Source organism: Onychostoma macrolepis, chromosome 19 (genome assembly GCF_012432095.1).
Source record: "Onychostoma macrolepis isolate SWU-2019 chromosome 19, ASM1243209v1, whole genome shotgun sequence".
Taxonomy (NCBI): domain Eukaryota; kingdom Metazoa; phylum Chordata; class Actinopteri; order Cypriniformes; family Cyprinidae; genus Onychostoma; species Onychostoma macrolepis.
Window position 1 is genome coordinate 7,985,483 of NC_081173.1, and position 12,831 is coordinate 7,998,313.

Below are 12,831 nucleotides of genomic sequence, written 5' to 3' on the forward strand. Positions count from 1 at the left end.
ACATTTGCTATGCTAATTCTATGTGCTAATTTGTGTATGTTGTTTCCTGTGTGATAGAGAGTTGTGTAACTCGCTGTCTGGAGAATGTTTAATTGCCCGTTTGTTCATTTTTCTTATCATTACTGTCTCTTTTTTTGTGGTTCAGAGATCGTAGAGCGTGTGGCGGAGGGCCGCTGGCCGTACCTGCGTCCGCTGCTGTGTCCTCAGAGCCACAGTGATGAGTTGGGACAGCTGATGCAGCGCTGCTGGTCAGAAGACGTCAACGAGAGGCCTGACTTCAACCAGATTAAAGTACTGCTCCGCAAAAATAACCGGTACCTGACACACAAATCAGCTCATACACAAGAGCTCAAATGACAAATGACTTTTCTTTTTTTTAAAGAGCGCATTAGTAATATACACCTATAGGCGGGTCTACAATGTGCGTACACTCTGCTTATTACACACACACACATGGACATGCAACAGCACACAAACATGCCAAATATTAATTTAAAAATTAAAGAATTACAATGGAGCTCCGTTTCCTCTCTGGAGATGCGTTCAGTCTTTGCACTTGCAAATTCCGCCGTGTAAATAGCGAATTCGCCATGGCGCGAGTGCAACTGGCTCTTAAAGGGAATGGGAGATGAGACTCTGATTGGTTTATTGCATGTTGTGCCCAAAACACACCCATTACTCATTAAGAGAATAGGGACAACCCTTTTAGACCATTCCCCGGGTGCCAACCGTTTTTTTTCCCCATCGTTAAACTAGTAAAAGTGGATTCGGACACACCCTAAGTGCACCTGTGCCTTGCGCTTTAGACCATGCGCTTAGATCATTAAAATAGGGCCCAAAGTGTTACCTGAAATTTATATGCATATGGTAATACATATTACTAACAGGGTTTTTTAACTATCTAACTAGACGCTGTTTATTTGTCATTTTTCACAGATTTTAGTCACCCTGTTGGTTTAATTTTGACCATTTTTTTTTTTTAAAGCACTTTAATATAATAAATAGTCTGTGAAATAATTTATATTAGTCAATAAAAACTGGATGTGTAATAATAATAATAATAATACTTTATTATTATTATTATTATTATGCTGTTCATCTACAAAGTTCTACCGTCTAGCAGTAAATTTTTTAAAAGCACTCTAATATAATATATAGTCTCCTAATTAATGAGGAAATAAAAATGGCACGTATAATATTAACATAATAATAATAATAATATCGGAAAAATTAGAAAAGTGTTGATTTAATTGACACTGATAATGCAGTTCCATAAAATGTTTCAGAATTATGTGTAAGGAATAGCACACTTTTTCAAATTTTATGCACTGATTTGTGGACAAAAATTGCAATTCTGTGGGATAGTATGTAAGCATGGTATAATATCTTAGATGGAGCTAGGAGTACTATGCTCTTATCTGTAGTAAATCCAGTCAACTAAAATATTAAATCATTTTAAATAATATTTTTATTAGTTAATATTTTATTAATCATTGTTTACATAATAAACCTTGTGTATTATGGGTGTTCAGTTGATCTTTTTGTGCTTCCACTGCCCGTGCTGCAGTGATCAGACACACATTCACAACTCTTGTCTCTGCCTCATCTTCTCTGTTTTGGCCTCAGGGGATATGGTTCCAACATCCTGGATAACCTCCTGTCCCGTATGGAGCAGTATGCCAACAACCTGGAGGAGCTGGTGGAGGAGAGGACGCAGGCGTACCATGAGGAGAAGCGTAAAGCTGAAGCTCTGCTCTATCAGATCCTCCCACAGTGAGTCCCAATTTTTGGAGTTTACGTCTCGCAATTCTGACTTTTTTTTTTCTCTGAATTATGAGATATAATCTCAGAATTATGACTTTCTGAATACGTATGATTTCAAATTACATCTCACAGTTCTTGTTTTGTACCACAATTTTGACTTTTTTCTTGCAGTTCTCAGAATTGCAAGAAATAAACTAAAAATTGTGGGGGGAAAAAGTCAGAATTGTGAGAACTATATTCTCAGAATTGTGAGAAAATATCCGCAATTTGCTTGCAATTTATTTATTTATTGGTGTGTATGGGAGATACAGATTTCCAAAGTGAGGATGTTTATAATGTTACACAGCATTTCTAATAAATACTTTTTATATAAACTCGAATTTTCTGTTCATCAAAGAATCTTGAAAAAAGTATTACCGTTTCCACAATAATGTGAAGAAGTTGATAATAGGATAATAAGATTGATAATAAGAATTATCTTATATAAGCTTTGCAACACAAGAATAAATTACATTTAGTGCTGTCAAACGATTAATCGCGATTAATCGCATCCAAAATAAAGGTTTTTGTTTACATAATAATGTGTGTGTACTGTGTATATTCATTGTGTATATAAATACACACACGCATGTACCCTATATATTTAAGAAAAATATGTTATGTTTATATATTAAATATTTATATATGATATAAATTATATGAATATAAATATAGTGCTGTCAATCGATTAATCGCGATTAATCGCATCCAAAATAAAAGTTTTTTTGTTTACATAATATATGTGTGTGTGCTGTGTATATTTATCATGTATATATAAATACAAACACATGCATGTATATATTTAAGAAAAATATGTTATGTTTATATTAGTGCTGTCAAAATTAGCGTGTTAATGCAGGCGATGAATTTTTTCAGTTTAACACATTAAAATTATTTAACGCCGTTAATGCAGGGGCGGAGCCTAGGGTTGGCTACCCCACTCATAAATGCTACTTCTGTCTCTTTTCTCTTGACAAGAAGTGCATTTATTCAGTCGCAGAACGTCTTTATGACCACATCAGACCGGAGATGTTTCAGATGCGCGCTCCAACTTCACCTCTGCACCAGGCATGAGTCAAACGAGCACGGAGACTGTACTGTGCTTGGAGCGTGTGCTCTTCAATTGCACGTACAAAGGCACTGGCGCACGCTGTAGCCTGTATCTTTTCATATCAAATCGCAAAATAAACTACGTGCATGCAATGTCGTGGTCAGTTAAGGCATGAAGTTACCAAAAAGGTGATTAAAGCTGCCGTAAAACTGTGCATGCATGTAATATGTTATATAGGCTACGAGTCACATTTAAGAACATAGCCGCTTTTCCACCGAAATTACCTGGAACAATTTGTCCCAGGAACTTTTTTCCCACAGACCTGTTGATGTCTGCGTTTCCATCGCGGTCTAAAGTACCGAGAAGATTAGGCAAATAGTCTGGTGACGTAGGTCTGCGTGAGTTCGGACTTCGCAAGTTCGACTCAGGAGTTTGAACTCCAGCGTAAGTCCGGTAATTCTGCAAATGGAACAGCAGCGGACTTGATAACATCAGTCAGCTCGCCTCGGCTACTGCAATTTTTCTCACTGTATTTACAATAACACGAAATATGATATCAAACACCATTGCCTCTTTTCATTTTCATTTAAACATATTATTAGCTGCAGAAATGTAGTTCGGTTAATGTACATAGCCTACATTACAAATGAAACGAAATATTATATCAAACAGTATTGCCTTTTTAACATAATAGAATAAAGAACAAAGATTACCTGTTAGATTTACCCAAAACTAATTATATCTTATATTTAACCACTAAAGAGACATCAGAGCCAGCGGCAAATGTCAGAAGGACTTGCCGAGTTGAGGCTGCTCTCGTCGGGAAACATGAGCACTGAGCACCCGCTGATCGCGTGGAGCTCACATCTCCAAAATCGGCAAAGCACATTTTCAAATAGGCAGAGGTGGGTAGAGTATCCAAAAACTGTACTCAAGTAAAAGTAAAAGTAATAGTCTGAATAGTTACTTGAGTAAGGGTAAAAAAAGTATCGGATAAAAACTACTCAAGTAATTAGTTACTAGTTACTTTGGATCATATACTGAATATCTATAGTCTATTTTTTATTTAGATACATAGATCAAATTTATGTAATGCTGTTCAAAAGATTTTTAATGTTTTTTCAATTTAATTTATCAGTGATGCAAATCAGAATTTTCATCAGCCTTTTTCGTCAGTCTTCAGTGTCACATAATCCTTCAGAAATCATTCCAATATGTTGATTTATTATCAATGCTGTTCTCTTTAGCTTTCTATTCTTAAAATAATCCTGAACAAAATGTCACAGGTTCCAAAAAATATTAAGCAGCAAAACTGTTTCCAACACTGGTAATAAATCAATATATTAGAATGATTTCTGAAGGATCATATGACTCTGAAAACTGGAGTAACAGCTGATAAAAATTCTGATTTGCATCACTGAATTAAATTATATTTTAAAGTATATTAATTATGTATTATATATGTATATATAACCTCTGACACAAGACCGCTACTGAAATCTGAACATAACGAAACAAATGCACATTGATAGATCTTCTTCCGTCTGTTCTGCAAAATCAAAACAAATGTATATCTCTGCAAGCATAAATATTGTGAAATATCAATATTAATTGCGTCTAGGCAAAGGCATTCTTCCTGGAACAGGTCGAGCGCCGCTGGGCAGAGCTAACGCGGGTTTGGCGGGTGTTCATTTCATACTTTGTGACAGCTTATTTAATGTATAAATTATACATTGCATTTAATGTATAAGGTACATGTACAACAAACTGGTAATGTCATAGTGGTATCGTGTAGCCTACTGTAATCGAATGTAGCCTATCTATACCTGTGGAACCGTAGACAGCACACACGGTGTTCATATAAGATCTTCATAGCTAGCAAACAAAAGCCTTTGCAGATTTGCTTGCAATTGACTGTAGATCCAAAGCCACGTCTTCAAGGCTCTTGATGTTCTTAAACTTTCTGTTACAACTCTGAGTGAGAACCGGTTCAGACGACTCAGGGCGTGCGGCAGGGAACTGAATGAATCATTCACACTGATTCGCGAACCGATTCACTGGTTTGCCAATTGGTCTGATCAAGCCTTTGAACAGTATTGACTCAAAAGAATGAATCATTCGCGAATGGGCATCGCTCATTGCCCAGAGCAAAGTAGACGGCTCGTTTGGAATAAATTGAAGCATTTTAAACTTGTATTGCAATAAGATAAAGTAACGAGAGGAGCGTCGCCCACAGTAACGAAATAAAAGTACTGTTTTTTCACTAAAAATGTACTTGCGTAAGAGTAAAAATACCCATCTTTAAATATACTCTAAAAGTATTAGTTACCCCAAAAATTTACTCAAGTAGCCTAAATGTAACGAAGTAAATGTAATTCGTTACTACCCACCTCTGCAAATAGGCGCTGTCTTTATTAATTAACCCATAGATTTGAAATTTAAACAACTACATTCTCGCCTGAAATACTCTAAAAAACTACATTTCATGAAACAGTAAAAGTAGTATTTTGAAAATTATGCGAATATGGTGGTTGAAATACAATACTGCGTGAACTCAACCAGTCAGCATGCTCAGTGCCCAAGTCCCACCCCCGAAAGTTCCGGACCTTTGGAAAAAGTACTACCTCGCGAGCAGGTACTTTCTGAGGGACAAATTTTTACCCGGAGCTTTTTGATCCTGGTTCCTGTGGTGGAAACACACCGAGTACCGGCCCAAAGACCCTTGTTCCTGGGGAAAGTTCCTGCGGTGGAAACGAGACTCATGTCTCTGAAATGGTTTTCCAAACTGTCCTGGAGCAGCGCAGCACTGTCTCCCTCATTTAACACACCCGATTCAACTCGTCAGCTCATTAGTAGAGACTTTAAGACCTGAAATGGGTCAGAAAAAGTGAAGAGAGTTAAGAGAAAATACGATGAGTTTCAGATCTGTGTCATGTTCAGCAGATATATTCGCTGTTTGCCATGGTGGATCAATCTGATCCTTGATCGACATTAAGGGCTGCTTAAGAATAAGCATGCACAAAGTAGTAAGATTGTGTGAATTTAATTTGTCGTTTATGGAACCGCTTTAGCCCCGATTGATTTGTTAGGTTATTTCAAGTCAGGTTTTGGACTTTAATCCCCGTTTTTCCTCGGGTCTCCGTAGTGTTATGAATCGTCATATTCACACAGCAGCAGCAGTGATGAGAGAACGTGCTTGAGAAACAGTTTAGAGAGGAGAAATCAATCTACATATAAAATATTTCTCACAGATTATTGGTCACTTTCTAAATAATAAAAGTGTAGCGCATCCACTAGTAATAATATATGAATAAATCGGTTTTGACCGATGCAAATATATTAGAAACGCGGCATCGCGATATAAATGACAACTTGTAGCCGATGCACACTTTTTAAACCGATGCATCGCATCGTTAACTTTTTATGCCGATGCACCGAGCGAATCGGGAATCTTCCCATCCCTAATGTAAATACTGTACATGTAAATATTTTCAAAATATATGCTGTATGTGTTTGTATTTATATATACATAATAAATATACAGAATACACACACATGTACTGTATTATGTAAACAAAAACTTTTATTTTGGATGCGATTAATCGTGATTAATCATTTGACAGCACTAATTACATTTTAAAATGTATTCAAATATAAACAAACCATTATTTGACATATTAATATTACTTACGATATTGCTGTATTTTTGATCAAATAAATGCAGTGATAATGTGCATAAGAGACTTGTTTCAAAAACATTAAAAGATTTTACCAACCCCAAACTTTTTTCATTTGTTTGGTTTAAAATATTCATACTATGTTATGTGCAATGTTTTTTTTTTCTTCAGCTGAAGGCATTTTTCTCACTGGCATGAGGCTGTATCTGATTGTGTGTTTGTGTGTGTGTGTTTTGTTTCAGCTCGGTGGCTGAGCAGCTGAAGCGGGGTGAGATGGTGCAGGCAGAAGCCTTTGATTCAGTCACCATCTACTTCAGTGACATTGTGGGCTTCACCGCATTATCAGCCGAAAGCACACCGATGCAGGTTAGAAATCCTCTGTAAAGGGGTAATTCAGTAAACGCTCCTCAAACATACACACACACAAAAATTATAGGCTAATTTCATTTTTGTTTTTTTCTTACTGTGACAATCGTGAGTGCAGTATTGAATTATAAATTATCTATTTGTTGATTTACAGGTGGTGACGCTGCTGAATGATCTTTACACTTGCTTTGATGCAATCATCGATAATTTTGACGTGTACAAGGTAATTCCAGATAGTCATTACGTTCACTCCCTGTTCAACAACACAAGTGCTCGATAAGCTTAAAGGGATAGTTCACCCAAAATGAAAATTTGTCATCATTTGCTCACCCTCATGTTGTTTCAAACCTGTATGAATTTCTATCTTCTGTTGAGCACAAAAGAAGATATTTTGAAGAATGTTGGCAACCAAACAGCCATTGACTTCCATTGCATTTTTTTCTGTACTATTGAAGTCAATGGCTACCGTCAACTGTTCAGTTACACACATTCTTCAAAATGTCTACTTCTGTGTTCAAGAGAAGAAAGCAACTAAGAAGTATCCTTTTAAGTGGCTGAGATGTTTCTCACAGTGTCTGCCCACCACTGAGCCGAACGATGTGTTTTTGTGTGGCGCCCCCAGGTGGAGACCATCGGTGACGCCTATATGGTGGTGTCAGGCCTTCCTGTGAGGAACGGGAAACTGCACGCACGGGAGATCGCCCGCATGTCTCTGGCTCTGCTGGAGGCCGTTCACTCCTTTCGAATCCGCCACCGACCCGACCAGCAGCTCCGCCTACGCATCGGCATCCACAGCGGTGAGGATCACGGGTCATGAAAGTGTTTAATAGAGCACAAGTATACAGCACAGAGCAGTCTGGCCTCTCTGAGAACGTATCTGTTTGTTGATGGCTGACTAATGGGGAGCTTTGACTGATGGTTATGTGTGTGTGGGTGTGTGTTTTCATGTGTCCAGGCCCCGTGTGTGCAGGGGTGGTTGGTCTGAAAATGCCTCGGTATTGTTTGTTTGGCGATACCGTCAACACAGCTTCACGCATGGAATCCAATGGAGAAGGTGAGGCGCCTCCAGACTTTTGAAAGGGTTGTATTCCACACTTCTGTGGCATTTATTTTTCCCTGAAGTCCATTTATAATGTATATGTATAATGGCAAGGTTTCTTGCACCACAACAGTTGTACTGTAATTTACACTACTGTTCAAAGATTTGTGGTTGGTTGAAATAATTAATTTATGCTCAGCAAGGCTGCATTTATTTGAACAAAAATTACAGGAAAACGGTAATATTGTGAAATATTATTACAATTTAATATAACTGTTGTCTATTTTAATATTTTTTTAAATGTAATTTACTCCTTGATGCAAAGCTGAATTTTCAGCATCATTACTCCGTCACATGATCCTTCAGAAATCAGTCTAATATGCTGATTTGATGCTCTATAAATATATTTTTTTATTATTTTTTATCAGTGCTAAAAACAGTTATTTTTGAGGAAACATATATATATATATATATATATATATATATATTTTACAGGATTCTGTGATGAATAGAAAGTTCAAAAGAACAGTATTTATTTGAAATGGAAATCTTTTGTAACATTATAAATGTCTGTACTGTCACTTTTGATCATTTTAATGCATCCTTGCTGAATAATACTTTTTTTTTTTTAATGTTAATGGCCCCAAATGGTAGTTTTGAAAAATGATCATTTTGCACCCTCTTTCTGACATATGGAATTGATCCATTTTTTACTGCATCTTCATGCCTTCTATATGTAAATGATCTCAGTTATGATTGGTTAACCTCATTGCATGTAAAAACTGCATCTTTTGGATGATTCATTTGAACTAGTCTGGCATTTGTAAGTCACTTGAGTGAACTTTGAGTAAAACTGTGCAGTCGGAATAATGTAAATATAGTATAGTGATATAGTGATAAACAACAGCATTTAAAGAAGCATTTATTTCAGTACAAAAAAAAAAAATTAAATATGTATAAAATCCCATGCTGGAACTCCTGGAAACCCTTGAGAAAGAGATGTTTGCTTTATTGTATTCAATATGCACTTCAAGTATACTTCAAACCTTATATATTTATAAAAATAAAAAAATAAATAAAAACCTGTACATAGAGATAATGTAATATTAATTCAATAAAAAGCAACTTAAGTGAACTTAAAGATAGTTCACTTTTATGACATTTTTCACACACTTAGTTTTCTTTAAAGGTACTTTGTCAAATTAAAATGTTTACTTAAAGTACATTTTAAATCATTGTTTTAATAGTCTTCTGTCACGCCTTAAAGTACACTTATTTTAATGTATTGACTAACATATTTAATTACATGTAAAGTACATGATTATAATTGTAACTGTTATTTGATATTAAATTTAACGTTAATATATTTTAAACGTAATAAATTGCTACTTCATGATTACAGATGTGTAATTACTAATATATGTAAATACTTGACATAGAAACTTTAATAAAAATAACATTAAAGTATATTTTAGTTTACCATAAAAGCCATTTCTGAATATATAAATGTAGTTGGTCAAAAAAAAAAAAGTTGAGCCAACTTCAAATTTTAAGGCAACCAGCTTCAGCAGATTTTTGAGTTTGCTCAACTTATTTTTGTGGGAGATTCTCAAATTTGTGTTGTATAAACTTAAAACGACAAGTTGAGAGAACTCAAAAATCTGCTGAAGCTGGTTGCTTTAAAAGTTGGCTCAACTTTTTTTTTTTTTTACAGTGTATTAATGTGCTGATAGTTCAGACATTAAAACAGTGCCTGTTTCTGAATAAACAGTTTGTGCATCTTAATTTACATCAATTAGAATTTATTATAAGAAATTAAAAGTTGTATTACTTCTTCTAGCAATATAATAATATAATGAACTTTAGTCACAGTATTTAAGGTTGATTATATGTTATTTAATTTGATGCAAACTAAAATGACACAGTGAGGGAAAGAAATGCAGAGAAAAGAGTGTGTGTGATTATTTCATCATCTACTATACACTAATTTCTCCCCCCATCAGCCCTGAAGATCCATGTTTCCGAGGCCACACAGGCCGTCCTGCAGGAATTCAACTGCTTCCAGCTGGAGCTCAGGGGAGATGTGGAGATGAAGGGAAAGGGACGGATGAGGACGTACTGGCTGCTAGGAGAGATCAGCTCCGATAATGCCTAAAAACTGACAGACAGAGAGAAAGAGCAATGCACCAGAGAGGAGAGAACAAAACAAACGCATCTAAACATGTACTGGGACAGTGTGGGACACCGGGATGAAGTAATGTTTCAAAACTGGGTCTCGTTCATCTTTTATTTCCCAAAAGCTTCACGTTATTGCTTCATGGGAATCTAGCTGTGACTTTTTTGCCAAGCAAACTCAAAAGGAAAAAAGTATACTTGAGCAGAATTGTTTAGACAAATGAAAGATGCCATAACACACCATCAGTGTGACCGGATCGAGTGTTTACGGGTCTCGTATTTTGTTTTGTCGTGATAGGTCTTTGTCCAGATTTTTTTATGCAGTCATCAGGAGTCCTCTGGGTCTGTTTGTTGTCATTCATGTTATTGGTCACACAGAGACACAGTGCTGTAGTCACTCTAGTTTTTTACCCATGCGAAACGTTCTCGATTCCTCCTCTGGGATGCTGGTCAGTTCAGATCTCTTCTATCTGCCAAAACTGATCCAGTCAGCAGAGGGTTTTGAACCATAGATACAAGTTACGCACAGAAGAGAAATAATAATAAATGGCAAGTATGGTTAAGAAAGCATAGAAATGTGCAATGATGGATTTTTGTTCTCAGATCTCAAGCGCATTCCCTACAGAAATCCACATGTGTTGATGTTGCAATAGTGTTTCAGAGAAACCAGCACAGGGATGTTCTTGTCTTCATTTAATAGCAGGATTTACTTTCCCCTTACTGTCATCAAGAAACACCAACACTTTTAACTTCAAGAATGCGAGATATTTCCAGATGGAACTTGATTTTATCCACTAGGATTTCATTTGTGAATTCTCAGATTACACTCGGATCCATTCGTGTGCTTGGATTTCCAAAAAAAAAAAATTATAAATTAAGAAGTTAATACCGTTATTCAGCAAGGATGCATTAAATTGATCAAAAGTGACAGTAAACACATTTTTAATGTTACAGAAGATTTCTGTTTCAAATAAATGCTGTTCTTTTTAACTTTCTATTCGTTTCCATAAAAATATTATGCAGCATAATGGTTTTCATCATTGATAATAATAAGAAATGTTTCTTGAAATCTGCAAATAAGCATATTAGAATGATTTCTGAAGGATAATGATGCTGAAAATTCAGCTTTGCATCAAATTACATTTTAAACTATATTCAAATAGAAAAGCGTTATTTTAAATTGTAATAATATTTCACAATATTACAGTATACTGTATTTTTGATGAAACAAATGCAGCCTTGGTGAGCATAAAGACTTATGAAAACATTCTTATCAACCCCAAACCTTTGACCAGTAGTGTAGACCGTGTCAAAAATATCTCTATATCATCTTTTCTATACTATTTTGCAAAATATTGAAGAACAAAATAAGTATGTGACACACAGCTATAATAAAATAACACTGGCAATGATGCAAACAGCAAAATGTGTACTTCCTTCCAGTCAAAGCTGCTGCCATTTTATTTATTTTTAAATTGTTTCCCTAAAATTCCACATTTCTAACAATTATGCATACAAAAAACATGAACAGTAGCTGGAGCCTTACAATTATAGTAATTCAACTATGTAAACAAATAGTTTTGTTTCTTCAGAATGCGATGAATGTGAACAAGAGCAGGAACAGTTATGTTTTCAATATGCATAATACCTTTGTTAGGTTTGGATGTTGCAAAGTTGAACCACCATCAACATTTCACATTAATGTGTACTCGGTATTTTCTGATAACATGAAACTTTCTAAGCAACAGCTTCCTGTTGCACACGACAAAATCTCAGCTACGCCCAATTCCATCCAGCATGAAGTTTAAAATCACATATTTCTCCCCCATTGGGAAAACTTGCACAGATTCTGGTGTTGTGTAAGGTGTCCGTTCACCTCCCTGTGTCTAAGCTGAGATAATGAGGATGTGGATAGAAACTTTCCCTGCTGCGATGACAGCTGCTGAGCCATCGAATCTCACCGGGTCAGAGTCCTCTGGGATGGCTGTTACATTTTAGTACAATCTTTGATCCACTTCCTGTGCTGATGACTGCATACAGTACATCCTGAGATGGAAACAGTCCAACGATTATCTGGTGGCATTGAAAGCTTTGTTAATCACGCTGCTCTATTTTTGAAATAAACATGAATGTCTGGGCCAGATGTAAATAAATGTGGTGTTTTTCCACATGACTTATCTTCTGCTGTGACAACTGTCAGTCAAACTGTAGCAATGCAGCACGTGGATGTGACAGCGGACGTCCTGTGTCCTGAGATCCTGATTTATAATGTCAGATGTATACAGTCTTTAAGCAGCAGCTCTGTTGGGAGGGCATGAATAATGATTGTATTGATTAATCTGTCCTCTATGTGTGGTTTGAATAGCTGGGTCTGTGGGGGATATTAGTATACATTACTACAAAGTCTTTAAGTGAAGTTTAAATTGATTATTGTGGGGTTTTTTATGTTTGAGGGGAGGGGGATTGTGTAAAAATAAACACATTAAAAACACTGAGCCATCTTCACTAATTTTTGTGCTTTTAATGGTGTACAGTAATGTGGTATTTGTCTCACAAAGTCAGCCTTTTAATATAGCAGCCTTATAATGCATCTAAGAGGTAAGCACTGCTATATTAGCACTGTTCAATTATATTTTGGCAGGTAGAGACCATTTATACTGGGGTAAATTGCCATGTGTAGTTTCCATTTTTGCAGTTTCTTAAATGTATCGATTGTTTTA

At 35.9% G+C, this 12,831-nt stretch overlaps 1 protein-coding gene across 3 annotated transcripts in view; it reads left to right on the forward strand.

Annotated features, from left to right (window-relative positions):
- Positions 1-12,602, forward strand: part of npr1a (natriuretic peptide receptor 1a) — a 104,117-nt gene extending 91,515 nt beyond the window's left edge. For all 3 annotated transcript variants that reach the window (XM_058754115.1, XM_058754117.1, XM_058754116.1), the window contains 7 exons: positions 146-314; positions 1,627-1,773; positions 6,774-6,897; positions 7,052-7,120; positions 7,520-7,694; positions 7,853-7,951; positions 9,940-12,602. In XM_058754115.1, the coding sequence (XP_058610098.1) occupies positions 146-314; positions 1,627-1,773; positions 6,774-6,897; positions 7,052-7,120; positions 7,520-7,694; positions 7,853-7,951; positions 9,940-10,091 (935 nt within the window). In that variant the 3' untranslated portion in view covers positions 10,092-12,602. The remainder of the gene's footprint in view (positions 1-145; positions 315-1,626; positions 1,774-6,773; positions 6,898-7,051; positions 7,121-7,519; positions 7,695-7,852; positions 7,952-9,939) is intronic.
- Positions 12,603-12,831: the final 229 nt, after the last annotated feature.